This window comes from Petaurus breviceps, unplaced genomic scaffold (assembly GCF_028583685.1).
Source record: "Petaurus breviceps papuanus isolate PSGF00001 unplaced genomic scaffold, PetGlider_PUasm1.0 447, whole genome shotgun sequence".
Lineage (NCBI taxonomy): Eukaryota > Metazoa > Chordata > Mammalia > Diprotodontia > Petauridae > Petaurus > Petaurus breviceps.
The window spans coordinates 281,075-304,636 of NW_027186339.1; the positions used below are offsets into that span (position 1 = coordinate 281,075).

General features: G+C 36.9%; 1 protein-coding gene and 1 pseudogene across 1 annotated transcript in view; one reads left to right on the top strand and one right to left on the bottom strand.

Annotated features, from left to right (window-relative positions):
• Positions 1–23,562, top strand: part of LOC138171569 (vomeronasal type-2 receptor 26-like) — a 38,625-nt gene that overhangs the window by 7,192 nt on the left and 7,871 nt on the right. Inside the window, 1 exon segment of the mRNA XM_069101099.1 lies at positions 12,103–12,906. Within this exon segment, the coding sequence (XP_068957200.1) occupies positions 12,103–12,906 (804 nt within the window).
• LOC138171577 (kynurenine--oxoglutarate transaminase 1 pseudogene) lies at positions 4,586–5,835 on the bottom strand (annotated as a pseudogene).

A 23,562-nucleotide genomic window follows, 5' to 3' on the forward strand; every position in this document is an offset into this window, starting at 1 on the left:
GCAAATTATCTCATATACAGGAGGCAAAGGAAAATGGTTAAAATGGAGGGGAAGTATAGGAAGGCAAAATGGAATGGGTCCACCTTATTCCCATTGAATTTGGCTTGAGGAAGGAATGAAATACACACTAAATAGGGTATCTCATCCTCCAGGAGAGTAGGGGGGGAAGGGGATGAGAGGGGGGAGAATGGAAGGGAGAGCAGGCTGGTGGGGAGGGAAGTTGGAAGCACTCAATTTTGAAAAGGGGTGAGATCAAAGTAGAGAATAGAACAACTGGGATGTAGGATAGGAGGGAGGGAAACATAGTCTTTTACAATATATCTACTATGTTATTGTTTTGCATTAGCCACACATGTACAACCTACACTGAACTGCTCATCTTCCCAGTACGGGTGGGTGACAAGGGAAGAAGGGAATGGATCTGGAATTTAAAGTTTTAAAATAAAATATTCAAATACATATATGTGTGTGTGTGTGTGTGTGTGTGTGTATATACTATTTTACAGGTAATTGGGGAATAAGATATACAGGCACTGGGGCATAGAGATCCACTGAAAAAGTCAAAAGGTGTACGGGAGAAAATATGGCAGAGAGCAGATTGGAGGAGGGGATATCCTGTGGGGCTGCTATTTTGGGACGGTGGGTAGGGGAAAAACAGGGAGAAAATTTGTAACTCAAAATCTGGTGAAAATGAATGATGTAAATCAGAAAAAAAAATTTAAATAAATAAATAAATAAAGGAAATGATGAGCAGGCAGACTTCGCATAAACCTGGAAAGAAATATATGAACTGATGCTGAATAAAGTGAGCAGAACCAGGAGGACATTGTTTGTAGTAGCAGGAACGTTGTGTAATGACTCACTTGATAGACTCAGCCTTTCTCAGCAGGTCAGGGATCTCAGACGACTCCAAAAGGTTGATGATGGAAACTCTGTCCACATTAAGAGAAAGAACCTTGGAGTCTGAATGCAGGTGGAAACACACTATTTGCTATCTTGTTGTTGTTGTTTCTTCTTTCTTGTGCTTCCTCCCATTGGTTCTAATTCTTCTTCACAACATGACTAATGTGAAAATATATATAATTAGAACGTATATCAGAATCCATGCCATCTTGGGCAGGAGAGAGGGGAGGGAGGGGAACAAAGTGTAAAACTCAAAATCTTACAGAAGTGAGTGTTGGAAACTTAAAATGAATACAAACATACAAACATATGTGTATATGTATGTATGTATATAAACATGTTAGTTAGACAATCAATCCTTCCCTAAGGACTATTACCAAAATTGCAACATATCGAGGGTCTTTGGGAAAGAGTGTGCATATACTCTTTTTTAAAGCAATCGGGGTTAAGTAACTTGCTCAAGGTTACACGGCCAGGTGTGTCTGGGTGGGTGCTAAGTGTCTGAGCATGGATTCGATCCACAAGTCATCCCGATAGTGGAGCGGGTGTGTTACTGGCTGTGCTACCTGGCCTCCCCTGTGTATATAGTCTTAGAGGAGCCAAAGGAAGAGAAGAATTAAAGACCTTTTCTTTCAAATAAAAGTTTTCTTAGCTGTTTCATTTGGAGGTTTGGGGAAACGTTTTCCCCCCATAACATTGAACGTCTCCTTTAATCTGCAGTCTTTCTTATAACAGAAATAGAATCATAGTGAAAGTTTTTTTTTTGTTTTCTACAATGCATTTATAAAATCCTTTTTGCTATAATTGGCATCTTTAAGCCTACAAGGCTATATAATGGATGCTAAGATCCAAATGATTCCTTTTCTTTCGGCTTTAGAGACTTTATTTAGATAAAATATTGTTAGTTCAGTCATAATTTCTCCAAGTTCCAATTAGGAAAATTCCAATAGAAATTGCTTAACTTTACCTTTATAGCTTGCTCTACTTAACTTGAGCTCTATTTATTTCATGCAAAAACCTATTTTTTTTTTCAAGTTTAATATGTGTCAAATACTTTGTGAATAAATTCTGAGAGGGTAAGGAACTTTTGAACTAAGTGTGATATTTAACCTTTGCACAGTTAGTAATGGCTTTCTTAAAAAAAACTGGCTTAAAATTTAGTCTTTAGGCATTGCAGCTCTGAATATGAATAAATAAGTTGACATTTTCAGAATTGAACTGAGGATATTTACATGTATCTGAGATCTTCATGTATGGACTTTTTCAAAAGGTCTTAAGTAAAAATCCATGTTCAACTTTCAATAAGAAGATTTCCAGATTGTCCAAATCTGAATACAATACTTTGTTTTCATTATTTTTTTTACAAATCAATTTATTTAATTTTAGTTTTCAACATTCACTTCCATAAATGTTAAATTTTCTCCACTTTCTTTTCCTCCACCCTCTCAAAGGCAGCATGTAATGTGATATTGGCTGTATATAAACATTCTTATTAAAAAAATTTCACATTAATCACTTTGTAGAGAAGAATTAGAACATATGGGAGGGACCATGAGAGAGAAAAAAAAAACAAAAAAAAAGATAAAGCAAATGGTATGCTTCAAACTCATTCAAACTCCCTATTTATTTGTCTTGATGAATGTGGCATTTTCTATCATGAGACTTTTGGGGTTGTCTTTGCATTACTGAGAAGAGTTAAGTCTGTCAAAGCCAGTCATCACACAATATGACGTTACTGTATACAATGTACTCCTAGTTCTGCTCACTTCATTGAACATTAGCTCATATAAGTCTTTCCAGGTTTTCCTGAAGTCTGCCTGCTCCTTATTTCTTATAGCATAATGGTATTCCATTACATTCATTTAGGACAACTTGTTCAGCCAATGCTTAATTGATGGGCACCCCTCAATTTCCAGTTCTTGGCCACCACAAAAAAGAGCTTCTATAGATAATTTTGTTAGGTCAAGAGTATGCTGGGTCAAAGAGTATGCACAATTTCATAGTCCTTTGGGTATAGTTACAAATTCCTGTCTGGAATGTTTGGATCAGTTCACAACTCCAGCAACTGTGCTTTAATGTTCCTATTTAATTTTCCTGTCTTGTCATGTTACCCAATCTGATAGTTGTGATATGGTGCCTAATAGCTGTTTTGATTTGCATTTCTCTAATCAACAGTAATTTAGAACATTTTTTCATATGATTGTAGATACCTCTATTTTTTTCTGAAAACTAACTGTTCATATCCTTTGATTATTTGACAATTGGAGAATAACTTTCATTCTCATAAATTTGACTCAGGTTTCCATATATTTTAGAAATGAAGCCTTTCTCAGAGACACTGATTGTAAAAATTCTTTCCCAAATTTCTGCCTCCCTCCTAATCTTGGCTGCATTGACTTTGTGCAAAACCTTTACAATTTCAAAGAAAAAAAATCATAGAAATAATCAGTAACTTCATTCATGAGAATGATAATCATGTGGCAACATACCAAAAATTTATGGGATGTAGCCAAAGCAGACCTTTGGAGAAGTTTTATATCTCTAAATGCTTACATAATTAAAATAGAGAAAAAGATCAGTGAATTGGGCAGGCAACTAAAAAAGCTAGAAAAAGAATAACTTAAAAATCCACAATTAAATGCCAAATTAGAAATTCTGAAAACCCAAGGAGTGATTCATAACATTGAATTTAAGAAAGCTGTTTAACTAATAAATAAAACTACAAGCTGGTTTTATGATAATAAACAATAAAATAGGTAAATCTTTGGTTAATTATACTAAAAATAAGAAAAACAAATCAACAGTATCAAAAATGAAAACCATAAGTTCATCACTAATGAAGAGGAAATTAGTACAATGATTAGGAATTACTTTACCCAACTATGTCCATAAATTTGATAATCATAGTGAAATGGATAAATGTTTACAAAAGACTAAGTTGCCAAGATTATCAAAAGAGGAATTGAAATACTTAAATAAGCCCATCTCTGAAAAAAAAAAAATTAAACAAATCGTCAATGAACTCCCTAGGGAAAAATATCTAGGGCCAGATGAATTTATAAGCAAATTCTATGCAACATTCAATGAACAATTCATTCCAATGCTATATTTGGGGGAATTGGTGAAGGAGGAGTCCTACCAAATTCTTCTTTTTTAAAGTTGCCATAAAATTTATTAAGGGCAAAACATGGCTCTTGGCTTGAGGTAAATGCGCTTGGATCCTCCCAAGGATTGGCTGGCTATGAAAGGCAGCCTAGTGGTTGACCCAGCCCCTTAAAAGTGAAAGAAGAAAAACCAACAGGGGCCCATTAAGGGATGAAAGGAAGATGGCAGGTGTCCTTGTAAACCTCAGGTGACTTCTAGTCTGGCTGGCATTCATGCCTCAATGGGGGTGGCTGATTCAGGTGTTCACACAGGAAATCCCACTTTATCACTCAACAGGGAGAAGAAGAAGTGATAAAGAAGGGAGGGACATTCTAGAGAGAGCCCAGCCAGACAGAAAACACCCTGATGCTAACCAAGCCAAATGCTTCGTCTTGCACAAATGGGAATGTGGGAGCTGAGTACATGAAAGTTCCCCAGAATAAAGGGAAAGCAGACTTTCACTGAGGTACGGCAGTAGGTAAGGGAGTGAAGGGAGACCCGAGGGTGGCTGTGGTCTTTTTTTATCCCTGTCTGACTTGGGCCCTAGTTAAGGAGCTTCCCTCCTCCTTCCCCCAAACCTGGGAATTCCTGAAGCACAAAAGATGGATGGAGAGAGGGGGAAGGGTCCAATCAAGTAAAGCGAGCCAGAAGAGGAATGGGAGAGAGCCGGGGCAGAAATCAGGATTCTAGTTCTTTTTTCCACAGCTGTAGCTTGTCATCCATCGAAAGTGGAGTTGTTCTGTATGAAACAGACCCGAATGTTGTGGTCAAAATGCTTCTTCTGCTCTGAGCTGTAGAACACTGAGACCGGAATGGCCACCAAGCCCTTGTTCTTGATCATCCACTTGATAAAGTGAGAGTCACAGGCCTCCCCCTCTGAGCCAGGGAGTTGGGGCATCTTTTTCTGGAAGGTGGAGATGTCTGCAATGAGGAAGTAGGTGCCCTGAGGGACGATGGACTTCATGCCAATGGTCTGCAGGCTGTTCATCATGTGATCCCACTTTTTTCTGAATAGCCTTGTGCAGCTGGACAAAATAGCTCTCAGGCTGATGCGCAGCTCCCACTCAAAAGTGGAAGACACAGCTTCCTGGGACTGTGTGGGCCAGTGATACAGGCAATTCTGGTGAACAGTCTGAAGATGCTTCATTAGATGATCTGGGCCCAGGACCCAGTCCACCTTCCAACCAGTAACACTAAAAGTTTTTCCTGCACTGCCAATAGACAGGGTGTGTTCCCACATTCCTGGAAGACAGGCTATGCTGATGTGTTTCTCTTCATCATACACCAGACACTAATAAACCTCATCACTGAAACACAGGACATTGTGTTTTTTGCACACCTCTGCTATTAATTCCAGTTCTGCTCTGCTGAACACGTTGCCCAAAGGGTTGTTGGGTGAATTGATGACAATGACCTTGGTCTGAAGAGTGAACTTGTGGACCAGTTCAGCTGGATCTAGCTGCCAGTCACCACTGGACATCAACTGGCCATCATGAGCTGGTGATGGTCACAGCACAAACATGGGACAGCCACCAGCCATCTTTTTCATGGGTTCATAACAGTCAAAATAGGGTTCAATGAGAATGACCTCATCTCTATCATCCACTAGGACCTGAAAAGTGTAAAAGAGGGCCCTATAGGCACCCACTGTCACGTTTGTTTGAATGCTTCCATGGTGAATTCTGGCAGTGCAAAATCAGGGAAGCCCTGGCCCAAGTTCACAGCTTTATTCTCATTGGCCAATTGCAGAAACTCCACCCAAGGGTTTTGCCAATGCCTTCCAGCCATCAAGCCTGAAACCACTTGGATATCTTGACCTGAAGGGGCAAGGAGAGAGATGGGAGCGGGGGGGGGGGGGGGGGGGGGGGGGGGGGGGGGGGGGGGGGGGGGGGGAGGGCACACACGTATACTGGGAGGAGCCCAAATTCTTTTTATAATACAAATATATTACTGATACCTAAGCCAGAAAGAGCCAAAAGATAAAGAAAATTATAGAAGAATCCTCCTAATGAATATAGATCCAAAAAATTTAAACAAAATATCTTTAAAAAATAAGAGCAACTTATCATGGGAATAATACATATTGATCAAACAGGATTTATTCCAAGAAAGCAAGACTGGTTCAATATCAGGAAAACTATTAATATAATTTATCATATTAATGACAAAACTAGCACAAACCATATGATTATCTCAATAGATGCACCAAAAGCTTTTGACAAAATGCAACACCCATTCCCATTAAAAACACTAGACAGCACAGGAATAAATGGTGTGTTCCTTAAAATTATAAGTAGCATCCATCTAAAACCATCAGCAGACAATATACATAATAATAACGGGGGAAGAAACAAGGATTTCCATTATCGCCCCTTTTATTCCACATGGCAATAGAAACATAACCTTAGCAACAGGAGAAGAAAAAGAAAGTGGCGACAGAGAAAAAATATGAAGCCATCACTCATTACGGATTCTGTGAAGATATACTTAGAGAATCCTGGAGAATCAAGCATAAAAGTATGAGAAATAATAAATAACATTAGCAAAGTTGCAGAATGTAGAGTAAATCCACACAAATCTCCAGAATTCCTATATATTACAAGCAAAGCCCAACAGCAAGAGATAGAAAGAGAAATTCCATTTAAAGTTACTGTATACCTTGTAAAACATTTGGGAGTCTGTCTGCCAAAACAAACCCAGGAGCTATATAAACACCATTTCAAAACATTTTTCACAAGAATCAAGTCAATTCTAAAGAACTGGAAAAATCATCAATTTCTCATGGGTAGAAAGAGCTAATGTAATAAAACTATACTTAATGTAATACAACTATACTTAAATTAATTTACTTATTTAGTGCCATAAAATTCAAGCTACCAAAACTTAGGTTATAGTTAGTAAAAATATAACAAAATCTATCTGGAAGAATAAACGGTCCAGAATATCAAAGGGATTAATGAAAAGAAATTCTAGGGAAGGAGGTCTAGCAATATGTAAAGCCAAGCACAAGCAACTTTCCAGAGGATTGCTGCTGTGAACAGCTTCAAAGTTCTGATTATATAGTATAGTGAACTCTCAATTCAGTAATAAACTAAGACAAAACATTGACAAAAACCAACGTACAGCATTCACAATGTTATAACAAAGTAAATTATCACTAAGGTGACTGCATAGTTTTCACCAAAGTGACCACATAGTTTTAAGCAAAAGATATCATTCAGTAAGAATTTAACTCAATCATCTTTAAGAAGCAAACCTCTTTAAGGGACACAATGTACAAAGCTCAAAGTTCTCCACTCCTAGGTCACAGTAAATCATAATCTTCTCAGTCAACATTAAGTACTGAAGAAGAGATCTTTTCATCTTAACTTCAGGCTGGTTGTCAGTTCCCATGGTTCCTCTTCCATGGGTCCAGCTCCTGCCAGAATCTACGCAACTATCACCTGGATTCAAAGGAAAGAAGCTCACAGCTCCTTGCCCAGCACCTTGTACAGTTCCTTATCCAGTTACCATTCGACACTGAAGTTCACCGTGTCCAGTTCACCTCAAGTCCTTCACAGTTCCTGTTTCTGGGAAGACAAAACTTAACAGAGCCACAATACTATTGATATACATTGGCAGCACCATCATCAATTCACTATCTGCCTGTGAAATCAACACAGATCCACCAACAAGGTCTGGAAGATCAATACAAATCATCAGTATAGAAATCCACACAGACACACAAACAAGATCCAAGAGGTCAACACAAATCATCAACATGGAAATCAACAAAGACCCACAAAGAAGGTCTGAGAGGTCAACACAAACCATCAGTAAAGTCCCAGTACCTCCAAAACCCTCCTCCAGGACTTCTGTAAACAGACAACCAGAAAATCCTCTTTCAGGACTTCCCGTAAAATCCCAGGACTTCAGCACAAAGCATCACAAACAAACATCAACACAGGCAGAGCAGACAAATATAGACTGCTAGGATACCTCCAGTTTTCTCCTTCTCAGCTCTGCCACCACAAGAGTTCTCTTCTCAGTTCTTCTAAGTTCTGCTCTCTCCCAGCCTGAGCTTCTCCTTATATATCATCATGAGCTCCTACCAACAGGAGTTTACAAGTTCTGGGGTTCACAAGTTCTGTTTCTTAACAAAGACTTGACATAACCATGGGCAAGGCTTAAAAGAAACTTGAGTTGAAACAATGTTAATTAGATACCTGAAACAAGATGTTAACTACTTCTTTGCTTGCCATTACAATCTACCCTGGCATATTCGTAGATGCCTTGGGTGCTATGAATATTGCATTGGTGTTACACAATACCAGATCCTAATTTGTATTATAAAGCAACAATCATCAAAACTACTTAGCACTGTATAAGAAATAGAGTAGTGGATCAGTGGGAAAGGTTAGGTACATAAGACACAGTAGTCAACAACTATAGTAATGTACTGTTTGATAAGCCCAAAGACTTCAGCTTCTGGAATAAGAACTCACTATTTGACAAAAACATCTGGGAAAACTAGAAAATAGTATGATAGAGACTGGGCATAGACCAAAATATTACCCCTTATACTAAAATGAAGTCAAAATGAGTACACAATTTACATATAAAGACTGATACTCTAAGCAAACTGGGAGAGGAAAGAATAATTTATGATTTATGGAGAATGGGAAAATTTGTGATGAAACAAGAGAAAGACAACACTATGAAATGCAAAATGGATAATTCTGATTACATTAAATTGAAACATTGTTGTACAAACAGAGCCAATGTAACCAAGATTAGGAGGGAAGCAGAAAACTGGGAGAGAATGTTCACAACCAGTGTCTCTGACAAAGGCCTCATTTCTAAAATATATAGAGACCTGAGTCAAATTTATAAGAATACAAGTCATTGCCCTACTGTTAAATTGTAAAAGGATATGAACAGGCAGTTTCAGATGATGAAATTAATGCTAACTATAGTCACATGAAAAAATACTCTAAATCACAATTGATTAAAGACATGAAAATCAAAACAACTCTCAGCTACCACATCACATTTATCAGATTGGCTAACATGATAAAGCACAAAAACAATAAATGACAAAGAAGATGTGGGAAAATTGGAACACTAATACATTGTTGGTGGAGTTGTGACTTGATCCAACCATTTTGGAGAGCAATTTACAATTATGTGAAAGGGCTACAAAAGTGTGCATATCCTTTTGACCCAACAATGCCACTACTAAGGCTGTATAGGAAAGAGATCATAAAAATGCGAAAAGGATCCACATGTACAAAAGTATTTATAGCAACACTTTTTGTGGGGGCAAATAATTGGAAATTGAGGGTATGTTCATCAGTTGGGGAATGGCTGAACAAGCTGTAGTATATGAATGTAATGGAATACTGTTGTTCCATTAGAAATGATGAACAGGTGGATTTCAGAAAAACCTGGAAAGACATATGAACTGATGCTGAGTGAGGAGAGAACCAGGAGAACATTATACACAGTTACAGCCACATTGTACATTAATTTGATGATTGATTAACTTGGTTCTTCTCAGCAATGCAAGGTTCTAAAGCAACTCCAAAAGGCTCATGATGAAAAATACTATCCACATCTACAGAAAGAATTACAATTTAGGGGTGGCCAGGTAGTGCAGTGAGTTAGAGCACCAGCCCCGTCGTTGGGAGACCTGGGATCAGTTCCAGCCTCAGATACTTGACACCCACACAAAAAATAAATGGCCGTGTAACCTTGAGCAAGTTACTTAACCCCAATTTCTTAAAAAAAAAAAAGAAAGAATTACAATCTGAATGCAGATTGAAGCATACGATTTTTTCTCTTTTGTTTTGTTTCTTCTTTCTCGTGGTTCATCCCTTTGGCTATAATTCTTCTTTGCAACATGACTAATGTGAAAATTCATTTAATGTAAATTCATATGTCGGGACTATATCAGATTGCATGCTGTCTTAAGGAGGGGGCAAAGAGAAAGGGAGAGAAAATTTGGCAGTCAAAAGTTTGTGGAATTGAATGTTCTAAACTAAAAATAAATAAATTAGGGGAAAATGGGAAAAAAACTTTTCAATTTTATGTAATCAAAATAATCCATTTTACATTTTGTAAAGTTCTCTGACTCTCGTTTGATCATAAATTCTTCCATTCTCCATAAATCTTACAAGTAAACTATTCTTTTCCCTCCCAGATTGCTTATAGTGTCAGCTTTTATATCTAAATTGTTACCCCTTTAAACTTTATTTTGGTATTCAATATAAGATGTTGGTCTATGCCCAGTTTTTTGCCATACTGTTTTCCAGTTTTCCCAGCAGTTTTTTCTCAAATAGTAAGTTCTTATCCCTGAAGCTAGAGTTTTGGGGTTTATCAAACAGTAGATTACTGTAGTCAATTGACTACTTTGTTGTGTGTACCTAACTTATTCCAATGATCTACCACTCCATTGCTTAGTCAGCACCAAGTATTTTGATGATTACTGCTTTATGATACTATTTAAGATCTGGTATGACTAGGCCACCTTCCCTAACATATTTTTCTTTAATTCCCTCTAAATTCTGGACCTTTTCTTCTTCCAGGTGAGTTTTGTTATTATTTTTTCTATCTCTATCAAATGTTTTTGGTACTTTCATCGTCATGGTAATGAATAAGTAAATTAATTTAGACTGAATTATCATTTTTATTATACCAATTTGACTTAGCCGTGAACATGTTTTTCATTAATTTTATTCACGACCCTTTCTGAGGTTTGCTTTCTAAAGATACCAGAGCAGCTTGCCATTTACTTCTCCAGTTCCATTTACAGATGAAGACCTTGTGGCAGAAAAGGTGAAATGACTTCCTAGGTTCACATAGCTAGTAAGGGTCTGAAATTGGATTTGAACCCAGATCTTCCTGATTCTTGGCCTGACACTCTATCCATGGTGTTGCTCAGCTGGCCGAGTACAACATGTAAACACTGCAAATTCACTTTGATATTAATCATCCTCTTTGTCTCCTCAACATACACACACATGCAAACACAAACACAAAGACACAAGCTATTCAATTTTGTTTTATTTTTGCATACATATATCGTACTCACTATAAGTAAGGTATGCAATTTTTGCCTGGTAATCTAACATAGCAGAACAGAGATAACAAGTAGGAATATATTCTTAGTATATTTGGTTAAGAGAAAGAAGGCATGCATTATAAAGCAGATGAAATAGAAAGATCAGATTTCTTTTTTCAACAAACAGTTGTCTTTTAGATCACTCAGAGAAATGAATAAATACAAAGGCTTGGGGAAAACAAAATACCTTTGTTAACAGAGTGTATTCTGAATCCATAACCGTTCTCCTAACAAGGAAAGGATGACATTGGGGTACTTATCTAGGCTTAATTTATTTTTCCATAAAAATAATTTGCCTGTTCAAATATATTTCTGGTTTCTTCCTTTTCATATTTTGGAGAAACTTTTGTTAACAGCTATAATGAGTCCATTTACAATAATGAGGCGTCATCAGCAGATGCAAAAAATCTCAATATATAAAAGTAAGTTATCTACTATTATATTTATATTTACCTCTAGTAACACCATTATTCCTGGCCTCTTTGTGTTTGGAGAAAATTGAGCTTACTGGGAATCTTTGCATAATGTAACAACAGATCACATTATATATAGGTCTCTGGATAGACAGGAACCTGAAGGGGAAGCAAATGAAAGAGAAAATATTGTCTTGACATTTTCCATAGCCTGAGTTTTCTGCTCTGAGATTCCTGTAGCGCCTAGTACTATTTTTGGAGTTACTTTGTCCTTTCAACTCCATTGATAAATTAAAGGTGATCCATAGAGGCAGGAACACATTTCCCAGGCTATCGAAAAGATGGCCAGTCCTGCCTTATTTCATTACATTCAATGACCTCTAAGATGTCTCATGCTTAGTCCAAGGTTTTGATTAATTGAGATAATCTCAACTACATAAAGTATGAAATCTAAAATCTAGTCGATTGGTTTCATCCCCACACTTACATCATGGTCATATTCTTAAATCTCAGATTTTCCCATGTTTCTTTTACATCCAGGTCATCTATGGGCCATTTGATCCCATCCTCAGTGACAAGCTTCAGTTTCCATGTCTTTACCAAATGGCTCCCAGAGACTCTTCTCTACATAAAGGTCTGGTCAGATTGATGACTCGCTTTAAATGGACATGGGTGGGTCTGGTGACAGTAGATGATCTGAGAGGTGAGGAATTACTTCAGAAACTGACATTGGAGATGGCCAATAATGGTGTCTGGGTGTCCTTCACAGGGAAGATCCCTGTCAGTGAGAGAAGACATACAGAATCCCACATGACATTCATGCCCAGGATTATGGCATCACCAACCAGGGTGATTTTCATTCATGGTGAAACAGATTCATTAATGATCTTGAGATATTCACAATTTCCTTTGTTTTCCATTTACAAGGTGTGGGTCACCACTTCTGACTGGGACATTACCATGAGACCCAAATATATAGATGGTTATAATTTTCATGGTGCACTTACATTTTCACACCTAACAAGTGATGTTCCTGGTTTTAAGGATTTTCTCAGGACAGTGAAGCCTGCTAAATACCCAGAGGACATTGTCCTGAAAGAATTCTGGCATTCAACATTCAGATGTACAGATAAACCTGAAGAAGGGGATCAAGAAAAGTGCTCACTAAATGCCTCTTTGGAGACTTTGCCTTTACTTTACTTTGACATGACCATGTCTGACTTGAGTTACACCATTTACAATGCTGTCTATGCTGTTGCTTGGACACTGCATGAAATAATCCTGATAAAATTAGGAAGAGAATCCATGGCAGAGGAAGAAATCTGGGTGCCTCATCCATGGCAGGTAATATTGCTTAAAAATTGTGTGTTTTCTATTGTTAGTCAATGGAGCTGGACCAGGGAATGCACAGGATGGACTCCTCACACGCAAAAAAAAAATTATCTGGGATTCATTCATCCAACAAATATTTATCAAATGCCTAATATGTGTCAACTACTGTGTTAAGTGCTTCAGATACAAAGAAAGGTAAACATTTTCTGATCTCAAGTCCCTTAGTTTAATTGGGGATATAACATGCAAACAACTGTGCACAAACAATATTTATAAAGCATGAATTTGATACAATCTAAAGCATGGTAATTCAGGATGATTATAAAGTTCCCCCTCCAAAGGTGGGGTTTTAGCTTCGACTTGAAAGAATCCAGAAAATCCAAGAAGCACAGATAAGGAGCAAGACCATTCCAGGCACAAGGGAGAGTAACACTGATTTAAAGGTAAGGGAGACAATGCACTTTTTTTCTGACCAGTGTCACTGGATCCCAGAATAGATTTGGAAAAGTAGTGGAAAAGTTATAGAGAACTTTTGAGTAAAAGCAGAGGACTTTATACTTGATGCTGGTGTTTACAGTCACAGGAACAAATTTAATATGATGTTATAGGATTAGAAAGTCTCTCTGAAGAATTTTGGTACAGATTGTGAGACATAGGAGACATCTGCTTAGGTCTGCCCAGCATGGTATGCCAGTATCAAAGAATACATTGTACTCTATGAGCAAAGCACAATCGTAGTAGCTCAAAAAAAGGACAGAATATGTGAAAATTTAGAGACATTTCCACTCCAAATGTTCATATTGACTGTTTGTTATTGATGTGTGGTAGAAATTGTCAGACTCGTATTGGTCTTATCAGTCACATCCAGACATAATGATGTCATGTCAGTTTTCTTTGAGCACAAAGGACAATGATCTTACTAGAACTTTATTAAAGAAATAATTAATATCCATTAATGCATAGGTCTACATTTTTCTGTTTTTGTTCTTTCTTTAGGAATCAAAACAAACGTGTGTCATATGGACAATTTTAAGCTATTTTTAACCTTATAAACCTGTTTTTCCAAACAATTTGTGGAATCTTGGAATTAACTGGTCCTTCAATTTTTGGTTTTAATTTGTAAATCCATCTGGTCCTATGGTTTCTCTCTCAGGGACATCATCCATGACTTGTTCAGATACTTTTTTCTGAGATAATAATTGAAATATTATATTTCTCCTCTCATTTTGTAAAAAAAATATAATTTTAAAAATGTTTATCTGATTCATTTAGATTGCTAATGTTTTTGCAAATACCTTAAAATTGTGTTTGAATAATTGCTTCATTTTTTTCTCATTTGATGATTAAATTGCCCTTTTCAATTTTTGAGACTGGTAACTTATGTTTTTTTAATTTGAAAAAATCTAGTTGGTTGGTAGGTGGATCCAAGATGCTGGAATACAAGTAGCAACTCAGAAAAACTTCCCCAATACTCCCCTTCAAAAAACTTTAATATAATACCTTATTTCAAATTTTGCAACAGAGGAACCAACACAATGTCAGAGTCAGACATTTTTCCAGTCCAAGTCAAATTCTGATGATCAGCAAAAGAGGTCTGTGACACTGTGGTGTGCTTTTTCCCAGAGCATACAGCAGCAGCAGCAGCAGCAGCAGCAGTACCAGTGGTGGGTCTTGGAAGTGGCACAATACTGGTAGCAGCAAAACATCTGTTTATGAAGTTTGAAGCCCAGTAAGAAACAAATTAGTGGTGCTAAGCAAAGATGGTGGAGTAAAAGCAGGAACTTATTTGAGCTCCAACACCAACCATTTCCAATATTTATAAGAAATGCCTGTAAACAAATTTCAGTGCTACACAACCCTAAAAATGACAGACTGAAGCAAATCTCTGGATGAACAAAGCCTGGCAGGCTGATAAGATGTGTCTATTGCACCAGGCTGGGAGTGAAACAGTCCCACATGGGCTGTGCCAGCACAGAGTGGAAGAACAGACCAGCCAGAGCAGGCCTCAGGGCATTGGATAACTGGCAGGTGTGGCAGTTTCCAGATTTCTCAACCCATAAACACCAAAGAGAAAGAAAAATGGTCAGTGGGATAACATTGTTAGGCATGGTGAGAGAAAAGGATTTTTGCCCTCTTTCACTGGAGTGGCAGAGATGGTGGCTGATGCAGCCACTGTGGTGGCAACTGCTTCCAGAGCTCCAGGTCCATAGATAATGGTGGACCAAGTGACTGATCAGAGGGCAATTGGAAGAATCTTTTTGCTGGTGCTTAGGCAGGATTTTCTTACTTTGTCCTTCTTGGATGTGGGTCACAGTCTTGAGTGGCAGTCCTGAAGTGGGTATGATGAGGTATAACAGAGTTTGTTGAGGGTGTAGAGGGGTGGTCCTCCTCACAGTTCTGAGGCAAGTGCCTAGAAAAATCTCAGACAACAGCTACACAAAACCCCAGAAATTTGGGACACAGCACTCTCAACTCTGAAAAGCAGAGTTCTACCATGGCAAAGAATTCAAAAATCAAGTAATTAGCTGGCAAGATAAGCCATCAGAGGAAGAGAAATCAGACCATAGCATTGTTCTTTGGTGATAAGAGGAGCAAAACATAACCAGAAGATACAACAAGTCAAAACTCTTTTAACAAAAGCCTCCGAGAAAAATACGAATTGATCACAGGCCATGGAGGAGCTCAAGAAGGATTTTGAAAATTAAGAGCAGTACAGGAAAAATTGAAAAGAGAAATGAGAATGATGCAAGAAAATCATGGAAAACATATCAACAGCCTTCTAAAGGAGACCCCCCAAAATACTCAAGAAAATAACATCTTAAAAAGATACTAACTCAATTGGCAAAAGAGGTCCCAAAAGCCAATGAGGAGAAGAATTCCTTTAAAAGCTAAATTGGCCAGATGGAAAAAGGATTTTAAAAGCTCACAGAAGAAAATTATTTCTTCAAAATTAGACTAGAGCAAATGGAAGCATTAATTTAATGAGAAATAAAGATATTATAAAACAGATCCAAAAGAACAAAAAGAAATAGAAGGCAATGGAAATATCTCATTGGAAAAGGCACTGACCTGGAAAATAGATCCAGCAAAGATAATTTTAAAATTATTGGAATACCTGAAAGAGATGATCAACGCAATTTTTTAAAGAAATTATCAAGGAAATTGCCCTTATATTCTAGAACCATAGAGTAAAATAGAAATTGAAAGAATTCACCTATCTCCTCTTGAAAAGGATTCCAAAAAGAAAACTACTAGGAATATTGTAGCCAAATCCAGAGTTCCCAGGTCAAAGAGAAAATATTACAAGCAATCAGGAAGAAACAATTTGAGCATCATGGAAACAATCAAGATTACAGAAACCTAGCAACTTCTACATTAAGGTACCAAAGGGCATGGAATTTGATATTCTGGATGTCAAAGGAGCCAGAATTAAAACCAAGAATCACAGGGGCAGCCAGGTAGCACAGCGAGTAAGAGCACTGGACCCAGTGTTGGGATGACCTGGGGATTGAATCCAGGCTCTGATACTTAGCACCACACCCAGAAATAACTGGCTGTGTAACCTTGAGCAAGTTACTTAACCCCAATTGCTAAAAAAAATCATCTACCCAGCAAAACTGAGTATAATACTTCAGGAGACAATCTAAACAGTCAGAGAAATAGAAGACTTTCAAGCATTCTTGATGGAAAAAACCAGAGCTGAACAGAAAATTTGACATTCAAATACAAGAAGGAAGAGAATTATGCAAAGGTAAACAGGAAAGAGAAATCATAAGAAACTTATTAAAGTTGAACTGCTTACATTCTTACATGGAATGATGATATTTGTAACTCATGAGACTTTTCTCAGTATGATGATAGTTAAAGGGAATACACACATATGTAGGTAGGTATGTATGCATGTATATGTATGTATAGGTGGGTGTATGTGTGTATATATATATATATATGTGTGTGTGTGTGTGTGTGCATATATGTGGGTATATGTAGACCTAGAAGAAGGCAAAGGATGAGTTGAATATGAATGGATGATAGGTCAAAAATAAAATTAAAAGCTGAGAGAAGAATATAGTGGGAGAAGGAGAAAGGGAGAGATAGAATAGGGGATAGTTTCTCACATAAAAGAGGCATGAGAAAACTGTTACAGTGGAGAGGAAGAGCAGGGATATCAAAGGGAATGAGTTAATCTTACTGTCATTAGACTTGGCTTAATGTGGGAATAACATACAGACTGAAATGGTATCTTACCTTACTGGAAAGTGGGGGGGGGAGATAGGATAAAAAGGGGGGTAATAGAAGGGAGGACAGATTGGGGGAGAGGGTAGTCAGAAGCAAACACTTTTGAAAAAGGATAAGGTCAATGGAGGAAATAGAATAAATGGTGGGCAGGATAGGATGGAGGGAGATAGAGTTAGTCTTTTATAATATGAATACTGTGGAAATGTTTTGCCTAACTACACATCTATAACCTATATTGAATTGCTTGTCTTTTTAGTGGGGGGTGGGTGAGGAGGGAAGAAGGAAGGTAATCTGGAACTCAAAGTTTTGAAAACAGATGTTAAAAATTGTTTTAAGATGTAACTGGAAAATAAGTTATACAGGCAATATAGTATAGAAATCCATACTGCTCTACAACAAATAAAGGGGAGAAGGGTAAGGAGGAGAATGTGGGGATATAAGAGAGGAAAGACTGGGGGTAGGGGTATTCAGCATGTTTGCAATCTTGGGGTGGGGGTAGGGGAGAGATGGGGAAAAAATTGGAAGTCAAAATCGGGTGGAAATGAATGTGAAAAACTTAAAATAAATAAATACATTTTTCAAAAAGAAACTAATTACAAGTGATGTTTTGCTAGCAGTGGGTGCATCTTGCATTGATTTACAACTCTATTTCATATATGCAGTTCTGGGTCACAGTTCCAGAGAAGAGAGACATACTTCTGGTTGACAGAAAGGGAGAATGGGTCTTGTTCAAAGTTCCAAGGCAGAGAAGAGAGTGAGCTAACACTTGTAGTTGAAGGAGAGCAGGAGTCATGGTCACAGACCCAGGGCTGAAAGGAGTTCTAATGCTCATGGGAGCATAAGAAGAGAAGGTATTCCTGGTTATATACAGACCAGGAGAGAAACAAACACACTTCTTCCTGGATCACAGCTCCTGGAAAGCACTGAAAATTTCAAACCCTCAGAACTAGCTCTAGAAACAGTAATATGAACAAAATCTGAAGCTTGGTATGTTGAATCCACATTCCAAGATAAGAAAAGTCCAACTTTTACATAAGAGTTGAAAGTAAGAAAAAAAAATAGGGTGGAAAAATAAATAAATAACAGAAAATTAATATTAAAAATACTATAGTGGCAAGGAAGACTAAGACAAATCCAGAAGATAAGAACTGGAAAGCACCTACAAGCAAAGTCTCAAAGAAAAATGCTAATTGAACCCTAAACCAACCAGAATTCTTGCATGAGTTGACAAATGAAATGAGTAGGGGAGGAAAGGTAAGTGATTCAAGATAATTAAGAAAAGGAAATTATTAGCTTAATAAAAGAGGCACAAAAAATCCTGAAGAAAATAACACCTTAAAAAACAGATTTGAGGGGCAGCTAAGAGGTGCAGTAGATAGAACACTAGCCCTGGAGTCAGGGGACTTGAGTTTAAATTTGGCTTCAGACACTTTACACTAACTAGCTGTGTGGCCTTGGTAAATCATTTAACCCTGATTGCTTCATCCTCCTTCCCTCCCCCTTAAACAAGCAGAAATGGGTTGATGTTTAAAAAAAAAAAGATACACAAATTCACTAAGCAAAATAATTTCTTTATAATAAGAAAAAGCAAATAATTCCTTCAGACATCAAGAAACAACAAAACAAGGGTTGATGATTAAAAAATAGAAGCAAATACAAAATATCTCATTGGAAAAAGCACTGACCTAACAATTGATTGAAGAGAGACAATTTTAGAATTATTGGACTGATTTAAAGCCATGATAAATAAAAGAATATTGAAATTGTTTTCGAAGAAATTGTAAAATAATAGTGATTGAGTATCTATGATTCAGAAGGTAAAAGAGAAATTGAAAAAAATCCACTGATCACATTCTAAAGAAATCCCAAAATGAAACTTCCTAGGAATGTTATAGCAAAATAATAGAGCTCCTATTTCATAGGAAAAAAAAGTACTGCAAACAGTTGGAAAGAGATAGTTTAAATGTCATGGGGAAAACAGTCAAGTTCACAGGAGTTTCCACATTATACATGGAGAAGGCTAGTAACATGACTTTCGGGAAGGTGAGCTAGGATTACAACCAAGAATAACCTATGCAGCAAAACTGAGTATATTCTATCAAGAGGGAATGGATATTTAATGAATTAGAGGACTTTCAAGTATTTATGATAAAAGACTAGAACTAAATAGAAAATTTGAAATTCAAACATGAGATTTAAGAGAAACATAAAAATGAAAGAACAATCAAAAAGAACTCAAGAATGTTAAATTTCTTACATTCCTGTAAGGGAGGATTGCATATGTAACTCCTAATCACTGTATCATTTCTGGAGAAGTTAGAAGGGGTCTACATAGATAAAAAACAAAAGCAACATGTGTGTGAGTTAATTATGTTGTGATCATGTCAAAAAAAGTTAAGGGATAAGAAGTATGCATTAGGGGTGACTAGGTGGCACAGCGAGTAGAGCACCAGCCCTGGAGTCAGAAGGACCTGAATTCAGATTCGGCCTCAGACACTTAACACACACACACACACACACACACACACAACTAGCCGCGTGGCCTTGGGAAAATTACTTAACCCAATTGCCCTCCAAAAAAAAAACAGTAAAAAAAGAAGCATGCATTGATAGAAGGGGCAAGGGAAAGATACACACATAAAAGAGAGATGCAAGGAAGCCTTTTTATAGCGTAAAGGTAAATGTGGGTGGGTAATACTTAAACCTCACTCTCATCAGAATTAATTCAAAGAGGGAAGAATATATGTATGTATATATGTGTATGTATACATATATGCACACATGTGTCTATATCTATCTTACCAAAGAGGGCAATAAGAGGAAAAAGGGGGAAGATAAATGGGGGGAGAGGAGAAAGGAACAGTGAAAGGAGGTTTAATGGAGGCAGTAAAGCAAAAGAAAATAGACCTTTGAGAAGGGACAGACTAAAAAGAGGAAAGTGTAAATGAAATAAAATAGAATGGAGGAAAATACATAGTAATCCTAATAGTGTATGTGAATGGGATGACCTCACCCACAAAACAAAAACAGCAGATTTGATTAGATGGAAGAATTCAACAATATGTTGTGTATTTTTTCCTACTAGAGACACATTTGAAACTGCAAGACACATACAGCTTTAAAACAAGATATCAGAACAAAAGCTATTATGCTTTATCTGAAATAAAAATAAAGGCATAGTGTCAAAGTAAATGCAGGAACAGATCTAATTAGAAGGAAATAATCAGGGAAACTAAATTTACCAGAGATAATGAAATAATATACTGCTGACTCATTTTTTCATGGTTTTCTTGCATCACTCTCATTTCTCTTCCCAGTTTTTCCTCTGCTTCTTTTACTTGATTTTCAAAATCCTTTTTTTAAGCAATTGGGGTTAAGTAACTTGCTCAAGGTTACATGGCCAGTTATTATTTCTGGGTGTGCTGCTGAGTATCTGAGCCCGGATTGGATCCAGGTCATCCCGACACTGGAGCCGGTGCTCTTACTCGCTGAGCCACCTGGCCGCCCCTAAGCAATTGGGGTTAAGTAACTTGCTCAAGGTTACACGGCCAGGTGTTTCTGGATGGGTACTAAGTGTCTGAGCCTGGGATTCGATCTCCAGGTCTTCTCAACACTGGAGCCGGTGCTCTTACTCGCTGTGCTACCTGGCCGCCCCCAAAATCCTTTTTCAACATCATAATCTTTATGGTAATCTTTACTATGTCTTTAGGAAGAAAACAAGAATGGTCATTGTGTCTAGCCTACAATCACATATACAATGACCTTTTCCCATTTTCTTCCCCAAGACTCTCACAAGAAAAGTCATCTGAGATTACCAGGAAATGTGGTCATGCTTTAGCAGGAGGTAAGCTCACGTGGGGTGAATGAAATCAGGTTAGACAATAACTCAGCATGAATAGACCAATTACTGTTGAGTTTCCAGAAAACTCCCCAGCCTTGTGGGCTCATACTTTGCAATTGCCATCTTTTGCAGGCTGGGACCAATGAAGTAATCTTTTGGTAGACTGATAAGTGGGACATGTTGTGCTGCTCCATTGCCTTGGCTTTGCCTGCAGCAGCACAAGCAATCAATGAAGCAGTCAAACTATGGGAAAGGAACCAAATGCCATCTTAGCATCAAGAACAATGGATAAGAAGGTGGAAGGAATTTGAATTCCAATTCTGCTTCTGATACTCACTGACTTTGTGATTTTTCCTGAGTCACCTCTTTTGTTGAGGTTTAGAGGTGCTGGGACCCCAAAATAACAGCATGTAGGTCCTGCCTGAATGAATTCAACCCAATCCTTCTTTCAGCCAAGGAAAAAACAATGTTTATTAAAGATACACCTTATTGGTCAGACTCTCAAATTATTGAGCATTGACTAGACTCTTAAGGAATATGAGCCCAGTTACTTTCTTTTAATCTTCATTTAGACTACTCTGTTTCCCACATCACTCTTCCTCTTAACCCTAGTGCACTCTTCTCATTTGTTGCCACTTCTCCTTTAGGATTTTCTTTATTAATGATTTTTTTTTCTTTTCTGCTTTAGTGTGGTTGTATTTTTCCCCTTTTATTTCTTCTTATTCAAAATTAATCTAATTTCCAATTCCTAGTTCCCTCCCCTTTAGCTAGTCCACTTAATTTAAAAATCTTTTTTAAGAGAAATAAAAGAAATAGAAGAAATCAAAAAAGGGAACAGTGTAATAAAACTATCTCTTTTGCAGACAATATGCTGTTATAGTTGGAAAATTTAAAAGACAATTAAAAAGCTAGTTAAAACAATACTTTTAGTAAATTAGTAGGACATAGAGTAAATTGACACAAATTATCAGTTTTCCTATATATAACAAACAAAACTCTGCATGAAGAGATAGTAAAAGATACCTCATTAAAAATAGCTCTAGACACTATAAAATACAAGGGTATACATTTGCCTAAATAAGCCACAGAAATACATAAACAAAATTGTAAAAAAAGAACACATTTTTATACAAATAAAATCAGATTTAATTAATTAGAAAAATAATTATTCTTCATGGATAGACAGGTAAATATAATAAAAGCCACAATTTTGTTTAAACTAATTTATGTATTCAATGCCATTACAATTAAGTAAGAATAATATGTTTACTGAATCAGAAAAAAAAATTGTAAAATTGAATTGGAAGAGAAAAAGCCTAGAATATCAAAGGTTATAATGGAAAAAAATGTAAATAAATGTGATTTAGCAGTACCAGAACTTAAACTATATCTTAAGGCAGAAATTATAAAAACCCTGTGGTAGTGGCTTAGAAATAGATAGATCAGTGGAATAGATAAGACATACAATTAAGAGCATTAAATAAACATAACCTTGTATTTAATAAGTTCAAAGATGTAAGATTGTGGGAAAGAATTCATCATTTGTTAAAAATTGTTGGGAAAAGTGGAAAGCACTGAGGCAGACACTGGTCATAGACCAATGTCATATCCTTTTACCAAGAGAAGGTCAAAATTGATATGCAACCTAAATTTAAAGAGATATTACAAGAAATTAGAACATATTACCTCTTGATAGACAAACAATTTAAGAATAAATAAGAGATAAAAAGCAAGGTTAGATGAAAAATGGATCATTTTGATTACATTAAATTAAAACAATTTTGTTTAAATAAAACAAATAAAGTCAAGATCAGAAGAAAGTAAAAAATTGGGGGGAAAGCTAATGAACAGTTAATCAAAGGTCTCATAAAAATATTAAAATTATTTTCTTAAATATATAAGAATACACATCATTTCTATGCCCCTTTTCCAAAAAAATTTCCTGTTATTCATCTCTTTCTATCTGCTCTAGACCCTCATTTTCTGATTGCTGATGCCAACAATTATCTTTTTTACTGTATTCTTCATCCTGTCAAATTTTGAATGTATCATTGTAGGCTTTGCCCTGTAGGTTCTTTCTGCCACTGCCTCAAAGGGCTTACCCACATGTATGCCCCTATTCCATTGTGCCTCACTCACAGATGCTAGTTATTGAAGGTGTTAGAAAAGATACAGTTCCATGGTAGGACACCTTCCCTACCTCTAATCTATACCCTCTTTTTAAGCTTCTATCTACTCTTGCCTAGAAATTTCCTTTCTGTGTCGATGTTCTCCCATTCTTCCAGTGTGGTCAGATAAGTAGGAGGAAAACAAGGAGAAAGAAGCATCATAAAAACCTAGAGAGAAGAAAAGAAAATCAAGGAGAAGATGCAGATTGATAGTGTCAGTGGTTGAAGCAGGGGCAAGAAGGGATAGACATCAAGCACAACTGAAATCTATAAATATGAGAAGAGCAATCTCTTCTGCCAGAACATCCACACAATGACCTTCTGTCATTGCCCTAGTGCCTCTAATGGATCTGGGGCAGCCACCACCACCTCTCAAGGTGACCCATTCATTTATGAAACTAGTTGCTAGGGATATGCTCC